The 24,731-nt window shown below is 43.8% G+C and overlaps 1 protein-coding gene across 5 annotated transcripts in view; it reads right to left on the reverse strand.

The window, feature by feature from the left end:
* Positions 1-11,053: 11,053 nt before the first annotated feature.
* Positions 11,054-24,731, reverse strand: part of VARS2 (valyl-tRNA synthetase 2, mitochondrial) — a 102,854-nt gene continuing 89,176 nt past the window's right edge. For all 5 annotated transcript variants that reach the window (XM_056539194.1, XM_056539195.1, XM_056539191.1 and 2 more), the window contains exons 26-30: positions 23,695-23,895; positions 23,500-23,611; positions 16,177-16,367; positions 13,620-13,724; positions 11,054-11,302 (exon numbers count right to left, since the gene is read on the reverse strand). In XM_056539194.1, coding sequence (XP_056395169.1) covers positions 11,234-11,302; positions 13,620-13,724; positions 16,177-16,367; positions 23,500-23,611; positions 23,695-23,895 — 678 coding nt within the window. In that variant the 3' untranslated portion in view covers positions 11,054-11,233. The remainder of the gene's footprint in view (positions 11,303-13,619; positions 13,725-16,176; positions 16,368-23,499; positions 23,612-23,694; positions 23,896-24,731) is intronic.

Here is a 24,731-nt window from a genome sequence, read left to right on the forward strand (position 1 = left end):
GAAAAGCCATCACCGATTTCTTAATGAGCCAAGCGGATACGGGGACTCCCCTGTGTAACTTCAATGTGAACTAGTGGCAGCTCATACGGGACATCTGCCATTTGCTCAGTCCCTTTGAGGAAGCCACATTATTAGGCAGTAGCCAGGATTACAGGATGAACGACGTCATTCCATTGCTTCATTTCCTACAACACGTGTTGGAAACGATGGCTAGTCAGGGCACTGGAGACATGGCGCCTACATCTCACGGCCACATGAGCCCAGTGGGGACTGAACTGGAGGAGGAGGGGCACAGTGGAGCACAGTTTAGGTTTCGCAAGATGGGCGTTTTTTCTAGTCATCTGACAGGAGGGGAGGAGCAGCTAGGGGAGCTAAAGGGTTATGAGGAAGGCGAGACAGAGGACCCAGACACACTGTGGCAGTATGCAATGGAGATGGAGGCAGGGAGTCCCTACGAGTCATTTGCACAACTGGTGAATTGTCACCATTCGGCAGCGGGATGGCTTCAGGCTCTCCACCTTATTGGACCCTTGCTACCGCCACAAAATGGGGGCCTTTTTTACACCCACTGGGAAGGAGGACAAATTGACCTACTACAGAGACATCCAATGTAGTCAGTTGGCCGATGCCTATCTGTGCCATCATCCATCCTCTCGCAGGTCGGGAGGCCCTCTGTGCTCACCGTCCACTGCCATGGTTGCTGGGGAGGGGTGGGATGGCAGGAGCAGTACCAGCTCCATCAGCAGCAGCCTGAGTCTACAATCGCTGATGAGTAGCTTCCTTCATCCGCATAGTAATATAACTCATCAGCAGCAGATAGTCCTGAACCAGCAGGTGATGGCATACCTTGAAATGACCATGCCAACACACCTTGAAGATCCGCTGGACTTCTGGGCCACCAAACTTGATTTGTGGCCCGCAACTAGCAGAGTTTGCCATGGAAAAGCTGTCCTGCCCGGCCAGTAGTATGCCATCAGAGCGGGTGTTTAGTGTGGCGGGGGCCATAGTAACCCCAAGAAGAACTTGTCTGTCCACGAAAAATGTGGAGAGACTGACCTTTGTGAAGATTGATCAGGCATGGATCAGCCAGGATTTCCACCCACCAATGCCTTCAGAGTAGATTCAGGGCAGTCCCATGTTCAGGAAGTGGTTGTCTTGGCATAAAGTATATTAAGCTGGTCTTTTCTATTAGTAGTTGCTATGACTAAGACTTAGAAATAAGTCGAAATGCGTTGGTGCGTTTCGTGAGTGTTCTTTTTATCCTTTTTTCTTATGCTATATTTTTGGATTTTAATCTGATATTGAATAAAGCTTGAAAATTTTTACTCTAAGTCGGGAGCCGGAAACCATGTTTCTTTGTCTGCAATTAGTACACCTCGGGACCCAGCCTCAGTGCTTTGTTTTCGGGCTCCACGAGGAGAGGTTGTGCTGGATGTTTGGACTCTAATAACAGTGCGTGAGCTGATCCAATTTATTTCTATAAACTTTAGAGTAGATTGACCATGGTGCCACACCGACACTTCACAAATATGGATAGTGCAAAACATGTTTAAGGTGCTGCTCCCCAGTTACAGACATCCCTCTGCATCAGACCACAAGTAAGTATTGAGGATATGCATTAGCTAAAACTTAACTTTTAATGATATTCTTAGGATAAAATATATGGACCCCAAACATTTTTGAAATCAAACAAAAGGAAAGGTGTGCAAAAAACAACATGTGCCACCTACACCATCAAGTATAGATGTGATGCGAAGACCTGTAAAAGGTGGAAGGGAACAACGTATGGTCCATTATAACTGCTGGGGGTAAAAACTTCCCCTGTAAGGCCCTACTCTCGCATTATTAATTCCCTTCTTGGCAAGTGTTACTTGCCCTAAAAAGGGTGGCCCCACACCAGACCCTCTCTATATTTCCCCCTACAAACACTGCCATTTCCCAGGGTTTTTAGGTAGAAATAGATAGAGTTTTCTGTGTGGGGCCACCCTTTTAGGGTGAGTAACACTGGCCAAGATGGGAATTAATAGGGCGAGAGTAGGGCCTTACAGGGGAAGTTTTTACCTCCACCTGATACAATGGACAATACGTTGTTCCCTTCCACCTTTTCGAGGAAAGCGTTACTCGTCTTAAAAAGGGCGGCCCCACACAGGAACCAATCCCTATTTCCACCTAAAAACCCTGGGAAATGGCAGTGCTTGTAGGGGGAAATATAGAGAGGGTCTGGTGTGGGGCCACCCTTTGGCGAGCAACACCTGCCAAGAAGGGAATCATTAAGTTTTTTACGTAATGCATATCCTCAATACATACACTTGTTCACACTAACACTTTTACAAAATAGACCGTTTTTTTTCTGCCCACCTGCCTCAGCTACTATTCTGATCCTGCCACCCACCTGATGCCACACATCTGATGCCAAGTTCTCCTTTTTTCCACCACCTTCGACACCGGGTACTGGTATTGCCACCCATCGCACCACTCTGTTACTGGGTCACTTTCAGGACTCCTGATGCCACCTCCAGGCTGTCTCATACTGCCACCATATGTTCTCCTCATGCTGCCACAAACTCCAGGCTGTCATTCAGCCACTATATAGTCTACTCACCTGAGGTCCCCACTGGTAACAAGACCTTGGTCTGAATATACTCCATTAACTACAACCCTCTGTTGTCTGTCACTCAGCCACTGCCTAATCCACTCAACAATTTGGGAGTCCAAACTCAAAGACTGTAGTTTATTGAAAAGTCTTCAATGTGGGACAGTGTCATAAGCCTTACTAAAATCAAGATATGCAATGTCTACTGCCTCTCTGCCATCTATTATTTTAGTCACCCAGTCAAAAAAATCAATAAGATTGGTTTAACATGATCTCCCTGAAGTAAACCCATGTTGCTTTTCATCTTGCAATCCATGGGATTTTAGATGTTCCACAATCCTATCTTTAAGTAGGGTTTCATTCATTTTCCAACTATTGATGTCAGACTTACTGGCCTATAGTTGCCGGATTCCTCCCGATCACTTTTCTTATAAATGGGCACAAACTTTTTCTAATTTCCAATCTTCTGGGATGACTACTGTTACCAGTGATAAGTTAAATAAATCTGTTAACAGTTTTGCTAATACATCGCTAAGCTCTTTTAATAACTTTGGGTGTATGTCATCAGGCCCCTGTGACTTTAAACAGCTAACTTAGAACCTCTTCCTCTGTATAGACACATGCTTCAAAAGATTTTGTAGTCTTCTCCCCCTAAATGAGGTCCTTTTCCTTCATTTCCCTCTGTTAAAACTGCTAGTCATTTATCCTCTTCTACAGGGTGGGCCATTTATATGGATACAACTTAATAAACTGGGAATGGTTGGTGATATTAACTTCCTGTTTGTGGCACATTAGTATATGTGAGGGGGGAAACTTTTCAAAATGGGTGGTGACCATGGCGGCCATTTTGAATCCAACTTTTTGAATCCAACTGCATAAAGAGGGAAACACATCATGTAGCAATTTCGCATATCCAGTGGCCTTGAGGTTTCCATTGATGAAGAATGGCCCCACTATCTTTGTACCCCATATACCACACCATACCATCAATTTTTGTGTTCCAACAGTCTTGGAGGGATCTATCCAATGTGGGTTAGTGTCAGACCAATAGCAGTGGTTTTGTTTGTTAACTTCACCATTCACATAAAAGTTTGCCTCATCACTGAACAAAATCTTCTGCATAAACTGAGGGTCTTGTTCCAATTTTTGTTTTTCCCATTCTGCAAATTCAGTGCGCCGATCTGGATCATCCTCGTTGAGATGTTGCAGTAGCTGGAGTTTGTAAGGGTGCCATTTGTGAGTAGCTAATATCCACGAAGACATGCGGCGAGTGCTACGCTGTGGGCTCTTGCTGAATGAAGCTAGGACAGCCACTGTTTCTTCATTAGTGACAGATTTCATGCGCCCACATTTTGGCAAATCCAACACTGAACCAGTTTCACGAAACTTAGCAAGCAGTTTGCTAACTGTATCATGGGAGAGGGGTTGTCTCGTAGGGTGTCTTGCATTGAAATCTGCTGCAATGACCCAGTTACTGTGTTCACCAGACATCAACACAATTTCTATCCGCTCCTCACATGTTAACCTCGACGACATGTCAATGGCTGCAAACAAAGAGAAACTTATAAATAACTCATGAAAGAATAAAGTTACGTTAAAACCAAGCACACCAGTGTTTTTCTTGTGAAATTCCCAATAAGTTTGATGTGTCACATGACCCTCTTTCTATTGAAAAACCAAAAGTTGGATTCAAAATGGCCGACTTCAAAATGGCCGCCATGGTCACCACCCATCTTGAAAAGTTTCCCTGCTCACATATACTAATGTGCCACAAACAGGAAGTTAATATCACCAACCATTCCCATTTTATTGAGGTGTATCCATATAAATGGCCCACCCTGTATATAATTCCTTCCTCTGTTTATAATTTAGTTATTTCTTGTTTTAATTTCCTTTTTTCATTAATATATCTGAAGAATGTCGTCTCTCCTTTTTACAGACTGAGCTAGTTTCTCTTCTGCCTATGCTTTAGAAGTTCTTATAAACTTGCTTGGCCTCTTTCTGCCTAATCTTGTAGATTTCCCTATCTTCATTGCTCTGTTTTTTTTTTATAATCACTAAATGTTTGCTTTTTGTTTTTATGCTTTTGGCCACTTTTGCAGAGTACCAGAGGTCTCTTCCCTTTTTTGCTTTTACTGACAAGTATAACCCAATTATCTGTTGCCGTAAATAATACAACTTTTTAGTCCCATTTCTCCTGGACTCCATTGAAACTGTTCCAGTCCGACAGTGACTCATTTACCACTAAGGTCATTTTAGAAAAGTAGTTTTTTCTAAAATCTACAGCTTTTCTTTTTGTGAGGTGTGATTCCCTGTTCATATAATAAATAACACTGACTGGTGATCACTAGATCACAAACCCCCATTTGTAAATACTAAATCTAAAATGGCCTCCTTCTGGGTTGGCTCCTCAACTACTTGTTGTATGGAATGAAGAATATCTGTACTCCTGGCCAAACTAGCTATTTTGGTTTCCCAGTTCACATCAGGAAGATTGAAGTCTCCCATAATAACTTCAATGTCATTTTAGCAATTTTCTCCACTAGTAGATCATCTAATTCCTTTACTTGGCCAGACGGTCTATAAATGACACCTACACGAGTTACTGTGTGATTCCCAAACTGCAACGTAACCCAAACTGACTATGTTGGTCGCACTTGTATTAGGTTAGATTTGATTCTCTCTCTCGCATACAGGGCCACTCCTCACTCTTTCTTGCCTTCTCTGTGTTTCCTATATAAAGAGGACCCTGGTAATGTTATATCCCAGTCATTACTCTCATGTAAACCATGTACTCTCTAAAACCATGTATTAATAAGAGGCATTAAATCTACATTCTCAGATGCCATTATTGGTCCAAAATTCATTGATCTTTTTTCCCTAAACTCTGAGTATTTCTAAGACAAAACCGAGCTTGTCATTTCTCAATCTATGTGCTTCTGGCATTGTTTTGGGCAATGCGGGGGAGGAAAGAACATTATCTGTAAAGAGGGAGGAGAGAACATTATCTGTGTTGGGGGAGGGGGAACACCATCTGTGTTGGGGGAGGGGGAACACCATCTGTGTTGGGGGAGGGGGAACACCATCTGTGTTGGGGGAGGGGGAACACCATCTGTGTTGGGGGAGGGGGAACACCATCTGTGTTGGGGGAGGGGGAACACCATCTGTGTTGGGGGAGGGGGAACACCATCTGTGTTGGGGGAGGGGGAACACCATCTGTGTTGGGGGAGGGGGAACACCATCTGTGTTGGGGGAGGGGGAACACCATCTGTGTTGGGGGAGGGGGAACACCATCTGTGTTGGGGGAGGGGGAACACCATCTGTGTTGGGGGAGGGGGAACACCATCTGTGTTGGGGGAGGGGGAACACCATCTGTGTTGGGGGAGGGGGAACACCATCTGTGTTGGGGGAGGGGGAACACCATCTGTGTTGGGGGAGGGGGAACACCATCTGTGTTGGGGGAGGGGGAACACCATCTGTGTTGGGGGAGGGGGAACACCATCTGTGTTGGGGGAGGGGGAACACCATCTGTGTTGGGGGAGGGGGAACACCATCTGTGTTGGGGGAGGGGGAACACCATCTGTGTTGGGGGAGGGGGAACACCATCTGTGTTGGGGGAGGGGGAACACCATCTGTGTTGGGGGAGGGGGAACACCATCTGTGTTGGGGGAGGGGGAACACCATCTGTGCTGGGGGAGGGGGAACACCATCTGTGCTGGGGGAGGGGGAACACCATCTGTGCTGGGGGAGGGGGAACACCATCTGTGCTGGGGGAGGGGGAACACCATCTGTGCTGGGGGAGGGGGAACACCATCTGTGCTGGGGGAGGGGGAACACCATCTGTGCTGGGGGAGGGGGAACACCATCTGTGCTGGGGGAGGGGGAACACCATCTGTGCTGGGGGAAGAGAACATTATCTGTGCTGGGGGAAGAGAACATTATCTGTGATGGGGGAAGAGAACATTATCTGTGATGGGGGAAGAGAACATTATCTGTGATGGGGGAAGAGAACATTATCTGTGATGGGGGAAGAGAACATTATCTGTGATGGGGGAAGAGAACATTATCTGTGATGGGGGAGGAGAACATTATTTGTGATAGAGGAGAGAATATTATTAGGAATCAGATAGATTAATGTCCATTAAGGCAATCTGAAAGAACAGAAACAATAAATCAATTACTGTAATAGAAACCACACTACAGAAATGTGTATATACCGGCAGCGCCAGACAAAAAAGACTCACTGCCGTACTCGGCTTCCAGGACCTCTGCACCTGCGTTCACAAACTTCCCCTTAAGGCAATATTCAGTAGTGCTCACGTGTGTAACAATTCATGCAGATAAACCAACTTCAAGAGATATGAAGAAAGAACGGAGCACACACCATGTTGAAGATAACTTCATTTCTTTATTGCTTCAATTCGGGGTGTGCGGTAAGAGGGTAGGGAGGGTGGACGGGTACTTTGGGGGAACCTCGAAGCCAGAGGTTCCCCCGAAGTACCCATCCACCCTCCCTACCCTCTCACCGCACACCCCGAATTGACGCAATTAAGAATAGAAGTTATCTTCAACATGGTGTGTGCTCCGTTCTTTCTTCATACCTCTTGAAGTTGGTTCAATTACTGTGATACCAACAGGATGGAGCCCAGCGCCAACCAAACTTGACTGAAAGCTCTTTCCCTGCGCCCCTAGAGACAGAAATGTATATTCTTCTTTATAAAGTGCATTTTCAGTATTGAATTGTATTCCAGGCTTTGCTAATATTCAGGCGAGACTGGATAACTTACATAAATTCTCAAATGTCTTCCATGAAGGTCTAAATGTTGTTATTATTATAACATTATAAAAGAAAATATTGTAAACACCATTTTTTTAACCAATTTTTCTTTATAACAACAAAAAACTAACTCCCTGTTTTGTGAAGGGAAAAAAAGCTTGTCATAGACCTTCACAGAGCTAGAAGGCTGTGTAGATGGAGAGAAGATGGATCCGATAAAGGTGTCTAGAAGAATACATTTCTCAAGGGTGGCTTTCGTGGAAATTCAGTCCATTCTGAGACCAAATACAATGCATAACCAAACCCATCACTCCCATTATTAAAATTAATGATTCCCTCAATTGGGGGTCAGACTCAGGTCCTCTATAACAGGAAGTCCACCTCTTTTCGGCAGGTCTTCTTAAATGTATCGCCCCAGAATATAACGACACTAAAGGATAAAGGATTTGTGTGTTTCCAAAACCATTGGTGCCAATGTAAGAAAGTTGGCATTTATCTCAAAAAGGAGAAAAATTGTGTTTTTCGGATTGGTTATACAGCTGTCATCCGCTGAGGCGCCATCTCCATTTCCTCTGCAAAACAAGTGCATGATGGGAGATAGTGATAAGGTCAATACCCGCAGTGGTGAGAGAGAGTAAGCGGGGCTTATAGAGGAAAATATAATCCAGTTGGGGTGAATTATGGACACTGGAGAAAAAGGAGTAATCAAGGTCACATGTCTCCAAGAGCCAATCAAGTCCAACTCATGTAGTTTAGGACGCAGCTTGCGAATTGAAACCTCATAAATATTTTTTTGTTTTAAGAGGTGTCTAATAAAGCATTGAGAGTAACATTGAGGCCACCTACAAAAAATATTGGGCCCTCGGTAAACAGTTTAAGGTCAACAAGGACTCCTAGAAAGTAAGGGACCGGAGCCTGGTTTAGGGTGTATACATTGGCTAAAGTCAATGGGGTTGAGAATAAGAGCACTCTCACTGAAAGAACTCTAGCCTTAGAGTCAGAGTATTGTTGTATTAGGTATATTTCGCCGCCAGACATCTTATCCCCTATCCAAAGGATATGGGATAAGTTGTCTGACCGCAGGGGTCCCGCTGCTGGGGACCCCCCGTGATGCTCCTGCTGCACCCGGTGTTCGTTTAGAGCGTCGGGTGCAGCTCCAGAGGCTCGTGACTTCACGGCCATGCCCCCTTAATGCAAGTCTATGGGAGGGGGCGTGACGGTAGTCACGCCCCCTCCCATAGACTTGCATTGAGGGGCATGGATATGACGTCACCAGTGGGGCGCGGCCGTAACGTCACAAGCCTCTGCCCCGCATCGCCAGTCATCCGGCATGGAGCTAAGTTGGCTCCGCGCACAGGATGTCTGGGGTGCCGCAACAGAGATCGCAGGGGGCTCCAATCAGACATCTTATCCCTCATCCTATGGATTTACTTAGAGGCGGAAGTAGGATCCCATTAACGGAACCAGTAGGAGAAATGCTTTTGAGAAAGCTTTGGAACCCTGCCAGACATTAAAGTGGGTCCTCAAAAAAACAAATCAGTGAAGCATATCATTTGTGGAGACGTTCTATAGCACGGAGCTGCTTTTTAGGCACATTAAGGCATTAAAAGATACAAAGATCAACTCAGTCATCAACTAAGCAAACTATACACAGGGGAATATAAGTTCCATGATAGACGTGTCAGAAAAGGTGAAACACAATAGGGGGAGTGGTGGATAAAGTGGAGAGGTTATTAATGGGGTACTCCGCTGCTCAGCGTTTGGAACAAACTGTTCCCAACACTGGAGCAGACGCAGGTAGCTCGTGACGCCATAGACCCGCTCCCTCATGATGTCACGCTCCGCCCCCACAATGCAAGTCTATGGGAGGGGGCGTGACTTGCATCGAGGGGGCGGGGCATGACTTTATGAGGGGCGTGGCTATGATGTCACAAGCTACTGGTGCCGGTTCCAGTGTTCAGAACAATATGTTCCAAACGCTGAGCAGCGGAGTACCCTTTAAGTATCTTTGCGAAACAATGGTTTATACAGTGACATTTCTAAGATCATAGTAAGACTATGGGGGGGGGGGGGGTAATAACAAGTTCCTTGTGGGAGGCAGAAGGGAAGTAGTTTGTGTCTCAATTTTAAATGTAGGTCAGAAATTAAAGTTTTTCTGTAATTAAAAACATTTGACACATCAAAAAGATGTCAGCGGTGAGTTATTAGCCAGGGCTGGACGTGAGATGTGTCCAGCCATAGAACAGTCTTACACACAGTAGGCAAAGTCCCAAACAAGGGTGATGTAACCGAGTGGTCCAAACAGGATCGGTGCCTCATATAGTTTAAAGAAAACCACAGGAAAGGATCCAGAAAAAGTCAGGTTGGTGGTGGCATAAATATCATCGATGTCTTCCTTGCTTTAGAGGTCTTTGTGTGAACAACTTGCCTCCAAGGTTCCAACCTAGGCAACGATGGCCGGGCCTCCAGTGCTGGCATACGGCACCAGGACGGTACTTTCAGATTTTTGGTGGGTGTCGCTGGTTTGCTTTCCAACCCCCCCCCCCCCCCCCGATGGCATACGGCACCAGGATGGTACTTTCACAGGTGTGATGCCCAGTGCTGGCATACAGCACCAGGACGGTACTTTCACAGAAGTGATGTCCAGTGATGGCATACGGCACCAGGATGGTACTTTCACAGGTGTGATGCCCAGTGCTTGCATATGGCACCAGGACGGTACTTTCACAGGTGTGATGCCCAGTGCTTGCATATGGCACCAGGATGGTACTTTCACGGGTGTGATGCCCAGTGCTTGCATATGGCACCAGGACGGTACTTTCACGGGTGTGATGCCCAGTGCTGGTGAGACTTTTCCCAGATCTTCAGGTGTATGAATGGTGATCTGTGATCTGGCCAATTCAAAAGGGAAAAGCCTTATATATTCTCCGTATTAGAGCACATTAGCTCTGAGGGCCTCCAGCAGTGATCTCGTAATGGCCCGGAAATCTCCACATAAGCATATGAAACTGGGCGCTTCTCTGGAGGGGAGGGGGGATAATTTGCTTATGGTCAGGTGGTGCGGTGGCCTTCAATGCCCCCTTGGTCCAGCACATCGAAGAAAGTATGTCTCCTTTTAATCTTGAGGTATTTTAGCTAAATCAGCTTGACATTTCCCACTTTTGGGTATACCCATGAGCACTCCAAGTATATATCTGCCGATATTGCACATATTCTGTGCAGTGAGGAGGTAAATAATGGTAGTTTGCCTGCAGAGGGTGCTGCCCCCTCCCCCCCCCCCCCCCTCCCCCGATCTTCCATTATATTAAAAAACTAGCTGAGTACCCTGCATTGCCCGGTTTTTCCTTCCTAATCCTTAAAAAAACTATCACATTTTTACTGATGTGTCACCAGGACGGCACCAGTGGATAGGCCAATGTACTGTGGTGGGCCATTAATATAAAAGGACCGGCCTTAGTTTACTAGTGACCTACAGTCCATTTGTTTTTTGGGGGGGGGTTTGGAAAGCAAACCAGCGACACCCCCCAAAAATCTGATATGAATGGTTCTTCACTGACCGCTTCCACATGGATAGAAAATGAAGAAGATTCTTCTATCCATCTAGAATCAAGATGGAAGATTGTTGTATGTTCTACTGTGAGACAGAGGGGTAAAATATAGATAAAAACTCTGATGTCAAGAAATTTTAAATAAATAAAATGTATTAGAATTCTAATTTTTACAATATAAACACAGTGACGAAAAAGGAAGACCAGGAAAAGGCCAAGCGGGTGATAGAGAGGACAATCTTATGGCGTCACCTCGGCAGTGGTGCAGCGCGCTCTGGTCATACAGCGAATCAGTGCGGAGTATATCATCCCCTCCTAGGACATCTGCTCCAAGGTCTTTATTATACGTTTTACTCTTGAGATTTTTGTCTGCAGAGAATTCTCCTAAAGAAAAGAAAAAAATAAAAATAAAAATGATAAGATATCTGAGCAATAAGATGAACGACAGGGTACTATACACAGGAAGTAGCAGTATACATGTACTCCCTATACACAGGGAGTAGTACTATACACAGGCAGTCTTCTATACAGGTACTACAAATAAGCAATGGTAGTATAATATGACTATACACAGGAACTAGGGCTATACATAAGCAGTAGCAGTATACAGGTACCCGACTGTTACTATACACAGGAACTAGGGCTATACATAAGCAGTAGCAGTATACAGGTACCCGACTGTTACTATACACAGGAATTAGGGCTATACATAAGCAGTAGTGGTATACAGGTACCCGACTGTTACTATACACAGAAACTAGGGCTATACATAAGCAGTAGCAGTATACAGGTACCCGACTGTTACTATACACAGGAACTAGGGCTATACATAAGCAGTAGCAGTATACAGGTACCCGACTGTTACTATACACAGGAACTAGGGCTATACATAAGCAGTAGCAGTATACAGGTACCCGACTGTTACTATACACAGGAATTAGGGCTATACATAAGCAGTAGTGGTATACAGGTACCCGACTGTTACTATACACAGAAACTAGGGCTATACATAAGCAGTAGCAGTAAACAGGTACCCGACTGTTACTATACACAGGAACTAGGGCTATACATAAGCAGTAGCAGTATACAGGTACCCGACTGTTACTATACACAGGAACTAGGGCTATACATAAGCAGTAGCAGTATACAGGTACCCGACTGTTACTATACACAGGAACTAGGACTATACATAAGCAGTAGCTGTATGCAGGTACCCGACTGTTACTATACACAGGAACTATGGCTATACATAAGCAGTAGTGGTATACAGGTACCCGACTGTTACTATACACAGGAACTAGGGCTATACATAAGCAGTAGCAGTATGCAGGTACCCGACTGTTACTATACACAGGAACTAGGACTATACATAAACAGTAGCAGTATGCAGGTACCCGACTGTTACTATACACAGGAACTAGGACTATACATAAGCAGTAACAGTATGCAGGTACCCGACTGTTACTATACACAGAACTAGGGCTACACATAAGCAGTAGTGGTATACAGGTACCCGACTGTTACTATACAGAGGCAGTGGCACTGGACACAGGAAAGACTGTCTACTGCACATAATGTTTTATGAATGCTACCTGGCTGTTCCTGTATACACTTTGTGGCCTGGCGTGGGCTGCGGTAGTATTGTGAAGCGCTCCCGCACTTTTTTTTTTTTTTCGCCCATATCATGCACACTCACCATAGCTAGTCGTACAGCGTCATCTGTTTTATTTCCACACAGCTGCATCTATGCATTTCATTACTGTAACTGGGTCATGTGATCACCAGTTTGATTGAAACATTAAACACTGATTTTCTGAGAGAGAAAGTGGTTAGTCCTGGGTCAGCTGACTTTACATGATAACATAATCACCTATTAGATCTCGTCTGACAGCTAACAGACCCCCTCCCCATCCTATCTGTATACTACTGCTGCTGCTGCTGCTGCTGCTGCTATCTCTATGGGATCAGGATATATAGAAGTTATACCCCTCTCCTTTAGCTCTACCGGTATACTGCTGCTATCTCTATGGGTTCAGGATAGTAGTTATACCCCTCTACTTTAGCTCTACCGGTATATTGCTGCTATGTCTATGGGATCAGGATATATAGTAGTTATACCCCTCTACTTTAGCTCTACCGGTATACTGCTGCTATCTCTATGGGATCAGGATATATAGTAGTTATACCCCTCTACTTTAGCTCTACCGGTATACTGCTGCTATCTCTATAGGTTCAGGATAGTAGTTATACACCACCCCTGGGGATGTGTTCACATAGCTAAAATGCAGTAAACACAGCCTTATGACTTCAAAATCTTCATAAAACCCCTCAATTGGGATTGTAAGTCATGGCAATATTTCTCTAAAAAACAAACCTTGAATAAGAAAGAGCATCAAAACTGTGAATAATGTGAACTGACCCCAACCCACTTAAGTGTCTAAAAGTTGACCTCCAGTGCCAGGAGCCTAATTAGATGACCAGGTGCAGTGATCAAACTCTGCACCATCTTAAAACCCCATGCCTGCCACATCAGCTAAAACAGGTAAGCACAAGGCATACACAGAAGCCTCTACAATATTCTCTAATAATAGAAAACGCTGTACTATGTAACAAAAAACTATTTCTGCAGAGCTTCATTAAAGGACAAGACACGTATAATGTTATGAGAGGAATAAGCCAGGACGACCTCCCCATCACCTACCTCCACCTCCTCCTCCTCTTCTTTCTTCTTCCCTTTCATCTGGACCTCTAACCTCTTCAGTTTAGACTGCAGCTTGTGGAGCTCTGAGGATGGATCCACCAATCCCTAGGTAAGAAGAACCCAGCAATGATAAGATAATTCAGACCTCATAGGAGCTTTCAGCTTCATCGCCGTATAAGTGAAGCTTAATCTGGAACTGGACAGCTGACACCTTCCACTCACACACACTTCTGCGCACAATCCAGCCGGCAGCGTCTCCAGTTTAGCAGCAAAGTGAAAAGGAAAATGGTCCAGCGCTTGAGGTGCAATTAAAAATAGAAGAGGCTTTATTGAGGGACATACAGGAACAAACGAACAGGATACAAACCGACGCGTTTTGGATCAACTCAGATCCTTATTCATGGCTGAGCCATGAGTAAGGATCTGAGTTAATCCGAAACGTGTCGGCATGTGTATCCTGTTTGTTCCTGTATGTGCCTCAATAAAGCCTCTTCTATATTTAATTGCACCTCAAGCTCTGGACTGTTTTCCATTTAACTATAAGTGAAGCTTCTGCAACTTTATAATGTACTTAGGTTTTCATCTACAAAACAGTGGTCCCTCAACATATGATGGTAATCCGTTCCAAATGGACCATCGTTTGTTGAGGGATCCGTGCAATGTAAAGTATAGGACAGTGGTCTACAACCTGCGGACCTCCAGATGTTGCAAAACTACAACACCCAGCATGCCCGGACAGCCAACGGCTGTCCGGGCATGCTGGGAGTTGTAGTTTTGCAACATCTGGAGGTCCACAGGTTGAAGACCACTGGTATTGGAGGTTATACTCACGTGTCCCCGCCGCTCCGGACCATCACCGCTCGTCACCGCTGCCCTGGATGTCATCTTCCATTGTGGTTGCCGTGTCCCCGGGGTGTCCCCGACGCTCCGGCAAGGCCTCTGCTTCCCCGGCATCCTCACTCTCCGTCGCCGCCATCACGTCACTCCGCACACCGCTCCTATTGGATGACGGGACGGCGAGCGCAGCGACGTGATGACGACGATGGAGAGCGCCGACGATGCAGGTGAGCCCGAAGAGGACGCGCCGGAGCCCCGAGGACAGGTAAGTGATCGTCAGCGGACCACACGAGGCACCGTAAACGGCTATCCGGTGGCAGCTGAAGCAGTCTGCGCTGGAGGATAGCCGTTTATGCGATGGCCCCCAGACACACAAAAGCATCGTATGTTGATGCTGCCTTCAACATGTGATGGCCTCTGAGAGTGATTGTATGCTGAAATGATCGTATGTTGGGGCCATCCTAGGTCGGGGGGGGTCACTGTATCTCTAGAAACAGACACTGAAATCCTGTCCTGCTCTCCCTGGTGCAGGACTTGTCACAAAAAGGAGCCCTGCTTACTCTAAGGCCATGTTAACACGGCAGAAATTTTGCCAAACGTCCACTCAGAAAACATGGGCGGACATCCTGCAAATAGCGGGCGCCAAATCTAACATGCCGGCACTAGGACCGCTCTGAAATGTGCCGTCTCCATAGACCGCAATGCTTTTTGATGAAAAAATGTACATGTCTATTCGTTTGGCAGAGGACAGAATTGGTATTTCTGCAGCAGATGTCTTTGCACTGAAATTCCACCGTGTTCACTAAAGGGGTACTCCGGTGGAATGTTTTTTTGTTTTTTTAAATCAACTAATGCCAGAAAGTTAAAAAGAATTGTAAATGACTTCTATTTAAAAATCTTAACCCTTCCAGTACTTATCAGCTGCTGTATGCTCCACAGGAAGTTGTATTTCTTTCTGGCATTCTCTTCAATCTGACCACAGTGCTCTCTGCTGACACCTCTGTACATATCAGGAACTGTCCAGAGCAGGAGAGGTTTACTATGGGGATTTACTTGTACTCTGGACAGTTCCTGACATGGACAGAGGTGTCAGCAGAGAGCACTGTGGTCAGACAGAAAAGAATTCCAGAAAGAAATACAACTTCCTCTGGAGCATACAGCAGCTGATAGGTACTGGAAGGATTACGATTTTTAAATAGAAGTAATTTACAAATCTGTTGAACTTTTTGGCACCAGCTGATTTAAAAAAAATGTGTTTTCCACCGGAGTACCCCTTTAAAAGCAATAGGACTCTGTTGCGGCGGAATTTCCAGGCAAAAATGTTTCCGTCGGATTCTGTTCAGAAATTCTGTTGTGTGAACATGGTCTTAGGAGTCCTGCACCAGTGATCAGGAAACTCTCAGGATGTAAACAAGAACGTTTCCATTCAATGACAACAAGCAGAGATTACAAGAGTAGAGAGAAACCGAAACATGAATTAGATTACAAAACATAAGTGAGAACCCCGGTATATGACAAGATGTAAGGGAATCCAAGTGCAGTGTACAAGAAAAGATGCTTTGGTGTACAGACCGATGATTAGGTCGCCTCGGAGGCAGCAGTGTAAGAGATAAAAGGATTTATTGACGCATTTTGAAAGCGATGAGGCTTTCCTCATCAGGTGCGGGTGAAGAGTGATACGGTGATGGAGGAGAACGGGTTAATCCTTCCATCCACTAACCTTCAGGTTCATGTAAACATGGCAGTCATCAGTCACTTCTCCGGAAGCCCAGCCTGTGCCACCCCCGGCCTCCTGAGGTGTCGCCCCCGAGTGGAAAATGCGAATGGAGCCTGAGAACGCGAGGGTCTGCAGGGGAGACAGGAAAGACTGGAGAGAGAGCAGGTCGTCTTCCCGGGAGCAGGAGATACGGACTGGACGATAAAGAGAGATCATGGTCAGCAGAAGGGTTAAGCTGCGTTCAAACATGGCAGATTTACTGTGAAAATTTTCTACACCTCATACACAACACAATCGTGCTGGGCATTATTCTGATGCAAAACTACAACTCCCAGCACGCCCAGACAGCCGTTGGCTGTCTGGGCATGCTGGGAGTTGTAGTTTTGCAACAGCTGGAGGCACACTGGTTGGGAAACATTTCTTATGTTTAAGTAGGCATGATTAGATAATGAGTAGGCGCGATTACACTGTAACCACTTTGGGATGCCACACGCCCCTATGACTACATAAACCTCATTAACCCCTTAAGGACGCAGGACGTAAATGTACGTCCTGGTGAGGTGGTACTTAACGCACCAGGACGTACATTTACGTCCTAAGCATAACCGCGGGCATCGGAGCGATGCCCGTGTCATGCGCGGCTGATCCCGGCTGCTGATCGCAGCCAGGGACCCGCCGGCAATGGCCGACGCCCGCGATCTCGCGGGCGTCCGCCATTAACCCCTCAGGTGCCGGGATCAATACAGATCCCGGCATCTGCGGCGGTTCGCGATTTAAATGAACGATCGGATCGCCCGCAGCGCTGCTGCGGGGATCCGATCATTCATAACGCCGCACGGAGGTTCCCTCACCTTCCTCCGTGCGGCTCCCGGCGTCTCCTGCTCTGGTCTGTGATCGAGCAGACCAGAGCAGGAGATGACCGATAATACTGATCTGTTCTATGTCCTATACATAGAACAGATCAGTATTAGCAATCATGGTATTGCTATGAATAGTTCCCTATGGGGACTATTCAAGTGTAAAAAAAAATGTAAAAAAATGTAAAAGTAAAAAGTAAAAAAAAAGTGAAAAATCCCCTCCCCCAATAAAAAAGTAAAACGTCCGTTTTTTCCTATTTTACCCCCAAAAAGCGTAAAAAACATTTTTTATAGACATATTTGGTATCGCCGCGTGCGTAAATGTCCGAACTATTAAAATAAAATGTTAATGATCCCGTACGGTGAACGGCGTGAACGAAAAAAAATAAAAAAAGTCCAAAATTCCTACTTTTTTAATACATTTTATTAAAAAAAAAAATTATAAAAAATGTATTAAAAGTTTTTTATATGCAAATGTGGTATCAAAAAAAAAGTACAGATCATGGCGCAAAAAATGAGCCCCCATACCGCCACTTATACGGAAAAATAAAAAAGTTAGAGGTCATCAAAATAAAGGGATTATAAACGTACTAATTTGGTTAAAAAGTTTGTGATTTTTTTTAAGCGCAACAATAATATAAAAGTATATAATAATGGGTATCATTTTAATCGTATTGACCCTCAGAATAAAGAACACACGTCATTTTTACCATAAATTGTACGGCGTGAAAACAAAACCTTCCAAAATTAGCAAAATTGCGTTTTTCGTTTTAATTTCCCCACAAAAATAGTGTTTTTTGGTTGCGCCATACATTTTATGATATAATGAGTTATGTCATTACAAAGGAAAACTGGTCGCGCAAAAAACAAGCCCTCATACTAGTCTGTGGATGAAAATATAAAAGAGTTATGATTTTTAGAAGGCGAGGAGGAAAAAATGAAAACGTAAAAATTAAATTGTCTGAGTCCTTAAGGCCAAAATGGGCTGAGTCCTTAAGGGGTTAAAGGGGAACTCGGGTGAAATTTTTTTTTTTTTTTTTTTTAAATCAACTGGTGCCAGAAAGTTAAACAGATTTGTAAATTATTTCTATTTAAAAATCTTAATCCTTCCAGTACTTATCAGCTGCTGTATGCTCCACAGAAAGTTGTGTAGTTCTTTCCAGTCTAACCACAGTGCTCTCTGCTGACACCTCTGTCCATGTCAGGAACTGTCCAGAAAAAGGAGCAAATCCCCATAGCAAACCTCTCCTGCTCTGGACAGTTCCTGACATGGACAGAGGTGTCAGCAGAGAGCACTGTGGTAAGACAGAAAGTAAATGCAAAAAGAAAAGAACTTCCTCTGTAGTATACAGCAGCTGATAAGTACTGGAAGGTTTACATTTTTTAAATAGAATCTGTTTAACGTTCTGGCACCAGTTGATTTAAAAAAAATATATATATATTGTTTTTCACCGTAGTACCCCTTTAACCCTTTAAGGATGCTGCCTGTTTTTGCCTCAACGACCAAGCCCCACTTTTTAAAATCTGATGCATCTCTTTAAGTGTTAATTTTGGAATGCTTTTACTGAGCGAAGAGATTCCAAGAATTTTTTTCCCCCGCTATATATTGTACTTTAAATTAGTGGTACATTTTCTTAATACATGCAGTCGTTTTTGTGAAAAACATTGTGAAAAAAATATTGTGAAAATGATTTTGGGGGTACGATTATGGTGATACACAATTTATATAGCTTTTTATGTTCTTTTTACTTTTCACAACTAAATCTAAATTTTTTTTCTCTTTTTTTGAGTTGCCATGTTAAATAACATTATCGTTTTATTGTACAAGTCACTTTGAATGTGTCAACACCTATTATGTATAGTTATTTTTTATAAATTTTTTGGCAATAATACAGGGCTTTATTTGGAAAGGGGCATTTATTTCACTACATTTTTTTTTTTTACACTTTATTAAAATAACATTTTATTTTTATACTTTTTACCTGTTATACTATGTTGCAGTACATATGCACCGCAGCATAGCATACTTGTCAGTATTACCCTGACAAGCATAGCATACTTGTCAGTATTACACCGATATTCAGCCTGTGAGATCCAGCTTATGGCTAGACCTTACAGGATTCCGTACTCAGCGGACTGGCCATCAGCTGACTTCCTGTTGCCATGCAGGCATGCTGGGATTTGTAGTTTTGCATCAGCTCAAGGCAACCTGTTTGGAAAATACTGCTCTACAGTAAGACAACCATATCCGAATATAATGAATCTGCCATCGATTTACTATTTGGTGTTGAAAAAGTACTTTCCAAGTGTTCCGTTTGCCCAGAGAAGTCAGATATGAGATTCTGAGGTCTCCAAGGATTGTTCATACCAGACTTCTACAGGGAATCACAACTTTGTATAAGGACAAAAAAAAAAAAAAAAAAAAGGACATATACTGTGCCTTTATCTTGTGATAACAAGAGTGAGTAAGTGTGCAAAGAAACTGCTCACCTTGTTGTGTTGCGCTCCGAGCACAACACCGATGATCGCCTATGTTGGCGGGCGTGGATACCAGCAGCAGCTCGTATCTGTCCGTACCCGGGGTTCTGGGGCGGTATGCAGAACTAAGATTACGTCACTTGCCCTGCCCCCGGGCCATAAGTGCTTTTGCGGGCATTTCTCCAGCTTGTACGGATATAAGGAAGCCATTGTTATATGTTTACCCCCGACCTGAGGAAGAGGGGTTCTATTCCCCTTGAAATGCGTTATCATCCCAGTTTAATAAAAACGCTGTTTCAATACAACTACCCTGAAGTTTGGAGTCCTTTCTACTGACCAACATCTAGCAAGCGCCAGGAAAGTGTTCTTTTTCCTCTCCACACCGCTGCAAGGTTGTGGTAATCAACAGTTCTACAGGGAATCGAAACACTTGGAAAGCGGAAGGACTTTTTCAAGACCAAATGAATCAATGGCTGATTCACAGTTTTTTTTTTTTTTTTTTTTTTTTTTAAGACCAAGCATATAGATGGCCCATTCATTAGATGCAGATATAAGGACTCTTACTGTTGATTCGATCATCTTTGTCAGCTAAACAATGTATCACTGCACCCCCTGATGAAGGGAAACAAAAACATGCGTTGGGGGTGCATCCTTTGTGTTAGAGTGCCGGTAATTCAGTAGTTGTTCACTTTGGACTGTTTGTTTTTTTTCTCATGTTTATTTGATTGCATTTGCTGAGACGTTTATGTTATCTTATGTGTTCGGCTGTTTGCTCGGCACACTTTACTTGCATGCACATAAAAAAAAGTCTTATTTTTGAGCCATTTCCTTGTATAATGCACTTTAGGTTGTGGTGATTTATATTCTGGTAATTATCTACTGAGATGTTATTATTCATTGTTATTTATTACTTATTTGTTTATTATTTATTACTTGTTGCTTACCGTATTTATTAGTATTTTTATTATTTAATTTATTACGTTACTTGTTATTTATTATATATTACTTGCCATTTTGTTATTTATTTATTGCTTGTTCGTTATTGTTATTTATTACTTGTTGCTTAATTATTATTATTATTATTATACATTTATTTCTTGTTATTACTTATTATTTATTAATTATGTTTGCTAATTACTAATTTTTGGTTGTTTAATATTTATTTATAGTTATAGATTATGTATTACTTGCCATTTTGTTATTTATTACTTGTTGTTTATTATTATTATATATTTATTTCTTGTTATTTTTGTTGTTATTACTTACTTGTTATTATTTATTCATTACTTTCGCTAATTGCTAATCTTTTGTTGTTTGATATTTATAGTTATATATTATGTATTACTTGCTATTTTGTTATTTATTGCTTGTTCTATATTGTAATTTATTATTTATTCCTGTTACCGTTCCTGCAGCTTCCTCAGTTTTCTCTCCTCTTTATGGTTTAAAAAAAATAATTTTCAGGATGTACCATGACTGAAATTATGTAGTAAAATTTGTATTTCAATTGTTCTATTTCAATTTGTGGTCTTGTACTGATTTTGAGGGGTTATAAAATTATTTGTAGGTGTTATTAAAAGGTTTACTCCGGGGGAAAAACTTTTTTTTTTTAAATCAACTGGTGCCAGAAAGTTAAACAGATTTGTAAATTACTTCTATTTAAAAATCTTAATCCTTCCTGTACTTATTAGCTGCTGAATACTACAGTGGAAATTCTTTTCCGCTTGAAACACAGAGCTGTCTGCTGACATAATGAGCACAGTGCTCTCTGCTGACACCTCTGTCCATTTTAGGAACTGTCGTGAGTAAAAGGAAATCCCCATAGCAAGCATATGCTGCTCTGGATAGTTCCTAAAATGGACAGCAGAGGTCAGCAGAGAGCACTGTGCTCATGATGTCAGCAGAGAGCTCTGCGTTTCAAAAAGAAAAGAATTTCCGCTGTAGTATTCAGCAGCTAATAAGTACAGGAAGGATTAAGATTTTGTAATAGAAGTACTTTACAAATCTGTTTAAATTTCTGGCACAATTGATTTTTAAAAAAAATAAAAAAATAAGTTTTTCACCGGAGTACCCCTTTAAAGGAGTACTCTGCTGGAAAACATTTTTTAATCAACTGGTGCCAGAAAGTCAAACAGATTTGTAAAGTACTTCTACTTAAAAAATCTTAATCCTTCCAGTACTTATCAGCTGCTGTATGCTCCACAGGAAGTTATTTTCTCTTTTTTTAATTTCTTTCCAGTCTGACCACAGTGCTCTCTGCTGACATCTCTGTCCATGTCAGGAACTGTCCACAGCAGTATATGTTTCCTATGGGGATTTTCTCCTGCTCTGGACAGTTCCTGACATGGACAGAGGCGTCAGCAGAGAGCACTTTGGTCAGAAGGAAAGAAATTCAAAAAGAAAAGAACTTCTTCTGCATTAAACAGCAGCTGATAAGTACTGGAAGGATTAAGAATTTTTAATAGAAGTAATTTACAAATCTGTTTAACTTTCTGGAGCCAGTTGATCTGAAAAAAACAAAAAATAAAAAGTTTTCCAGTGGAGTACCCCTTTAATGTGTCAGTGCACAGAAAAATATATTCATACAACAGTGTACCCCAACCTGTGGCTTTCCAGCTGTTGCATGGCATGGCATGCTGGGTAATGTAACTTTGCAACAGCTGGAGAGCCACAAGGTGGGCATCAGTGCGCATATTTGGGGGAGATTTATCAAAACCTGTCCAAAGGAAAAGTTGCTGAGTTGCCCCTAGCAACCAATCAGATCGCTTCATTCACTTTTGAAAAGGCCTGTGAAAAATGAAAGAAGCGATCTGATTGGTTGCTATGGGCAACTGGACAACATTTTCTCTGCAGTTTTTGATAAATCTCCCCCATTACCTCCATAGGGTTCCAGTGTATAATGCGTTGGTATACATAGCCCAAAATTATATGGGTACATATCACAGGTACACCAAGAGCTTTTCCTGGTGAGTGTGTCACAACCAGGTTGTCTCCAGCTGTTGCAAAACTACAACTCCCAGCATGCCCGGACAGCCGAAGGCTGTCCGAGCATGCTGGGAGTTGTAGTTTTGCAACAGCTGGAGGCACTCTGGTAGGGAAACACTGCTCTAAGTGAACAGGGCCCCATGTAAAGATTGTTCCTGTTCACTGGTCAGGAATCGATACGTAAACTATATTAGAAAATTGCTGATTGATTCAGATCGTGTGGGGGTCCAACTTCTGGGGCCCCAGCGATCTCCCGTACAGGGCCCTTGACTCTTTGCTGAAATAGCGCGTTTTGAGCACCACATGACGCGTTTTGAGCACCACATGACGCAGCGGCAGACACGCCCTCTCAATACATCTCTACGGCAGAGATTGCCAAATGCAGCGCTCCGGCTCTCCCATAGAAACTTATTGAGGGGGCGTGTCGGCTGCCGGGTGGTTTGACATGCGGTGGTCTGACACGCCCCCCTGGCCACTGACTGCCGGGGCCCCCCCACCATCTGAAACATATCCCCTATCTTTCGGATAAGTGATTAGTTTTCTTATCCCAGAGTACCACTTTAAAAGAGGTACTCCACCCCTAAACATCTTATCCCCTATCTAAAGAATAGGGGATAAGATGTTAGATCACGGGGGTCCCCCCAGGATCTCGGCTGCGGCACCCCGCTTTCATTACTGCACAGAGCAAACTGTGCGTAATGAAGGGCGATACAGGGGTCGTCACACCCGCCCCCCTTAGACTTGCATTATGGGGGTGGAGCCGTGAAGTCAGGAGGGGGCGGAGCCGTGATGTCACGAGGGGCGGAGCCATGATGTCACGATGTGATCGCCCGTCATTACGAACAGAGCGAGTTTGCTCTGTGCAGTAATGAAAGCGAGGTGCTGCAGCCGAGATCCCGGGGACCCCAGCAGCGGGACCCCCACGATCTGACATCTTATTCCCTATTCTTTACATAGGGGATAAGATGTATAGGGGCGGAGTACCCCTTTAAGGACACCCCCTTACCTTCAGGTCTGGCCTTAGTCAAGTTGTAGTCGCTCCTCAGGCTGCGCAGAGTCCTGACCACAGAGTACACAAAGTCAAAACGCCGCGTCTCCTCAGGATACGACCAATGGGCCTGGGGGAGGAGCGAGAAAGGTAAGTGATCTCTATATCGCTTCTCTCTGTATCACGTCCCCTATGGGACATGTGACATCTTACCGTGTGTTGGGGTCTGGGGTATTCAGCCACACAGACGCTGGGCGCGTGCCATGAGGTAGACGGAGGCAAACGCTGCCACAGTTCTTCTGAGAGGTAAGGGGTAAAGGGCGAAAGAAGTCGAAGAGTCTCCTCTGCCCCCCAGTAGAGAACTTGCCGAGCGTCAGAGCCCCCGGGCCCCTTCAGAATGGGTTTCACAGCTTCCTGTATGAGGAAAAGAAAGTAATGTAATTATCGGTACTGATTAAAAATCTATCATTTTATCCTCTGCACACTAATGTGTCTCCATGGTAACAGACTACCCCTGTGTAGTCTGATCCTGCAGTCCTGTGTCACTCTCTTCTATATGTAGACAGCCAAGGGTGGGAGGGGGATAACACAGCAGGATTAGACAACACCAAGGGGAGATTTATCAAAACCCGTCCAGAGGAAAAGTTGCCCAGTTGCCCATAGCAACCAATCAGATCGCTACTTTCATTTCTGAAAAGGCCTGTGAAAAATGAAAGAAGAAATCTGATTGGTTGCTATGGGCAACTCAGCAACTTGTCCTCTGGACAGGTTTTGATAAATCTCCCCCCAAAAAGGGTTTAATTTTGGTTTGTTACCATGGAGACACACTGGTTTACACAGGAGCTGTATACACTAAGGCTATTTTCACACGTCAGAATTTCCGCATATAGATGCGAAATTCCGGCCAAATAATGCAGACGAAAAATTTTGCATCTTTCTGCATATATGCGGAATTCATGCGGAAATTCCGCATGATTCTTCCGTGTCCGTGTAAAGGGGTACTCCAGAGGAATTTATTTTTTAAATCAACTGGTGCCAAAAAGTTAAACAGATTTGTAAATTACATCTATTTAAAAATCTTAATCCTTCCAGTACTTAGCTGCTGTATGCTCCAGAGGAAGTTGTGTAGTTCTTTTCTGTCTGACCACAATGCTCTCTGCTGACACCACTGTCTGTGTCAGGAACTGTCCAGAGTAGGAGCAAATCCCCATAGCAAACTTTTCCTGTTCTGGACAGTTCCTGACATGGAC

Source organism: Hyla sarda, chromosome 9 (assembly GCF_029499605.1).
Source record: "Hyla sarda isolate aHylSar1 chromosome 9, aHylSar1.hap1, whole genome shotgun sequence".
Lineage (NCBI taxonomy): Eukaryota > Metazoa > Chordata > Amphibia > Anura > Hylidae > Hyla > Hyla sarda.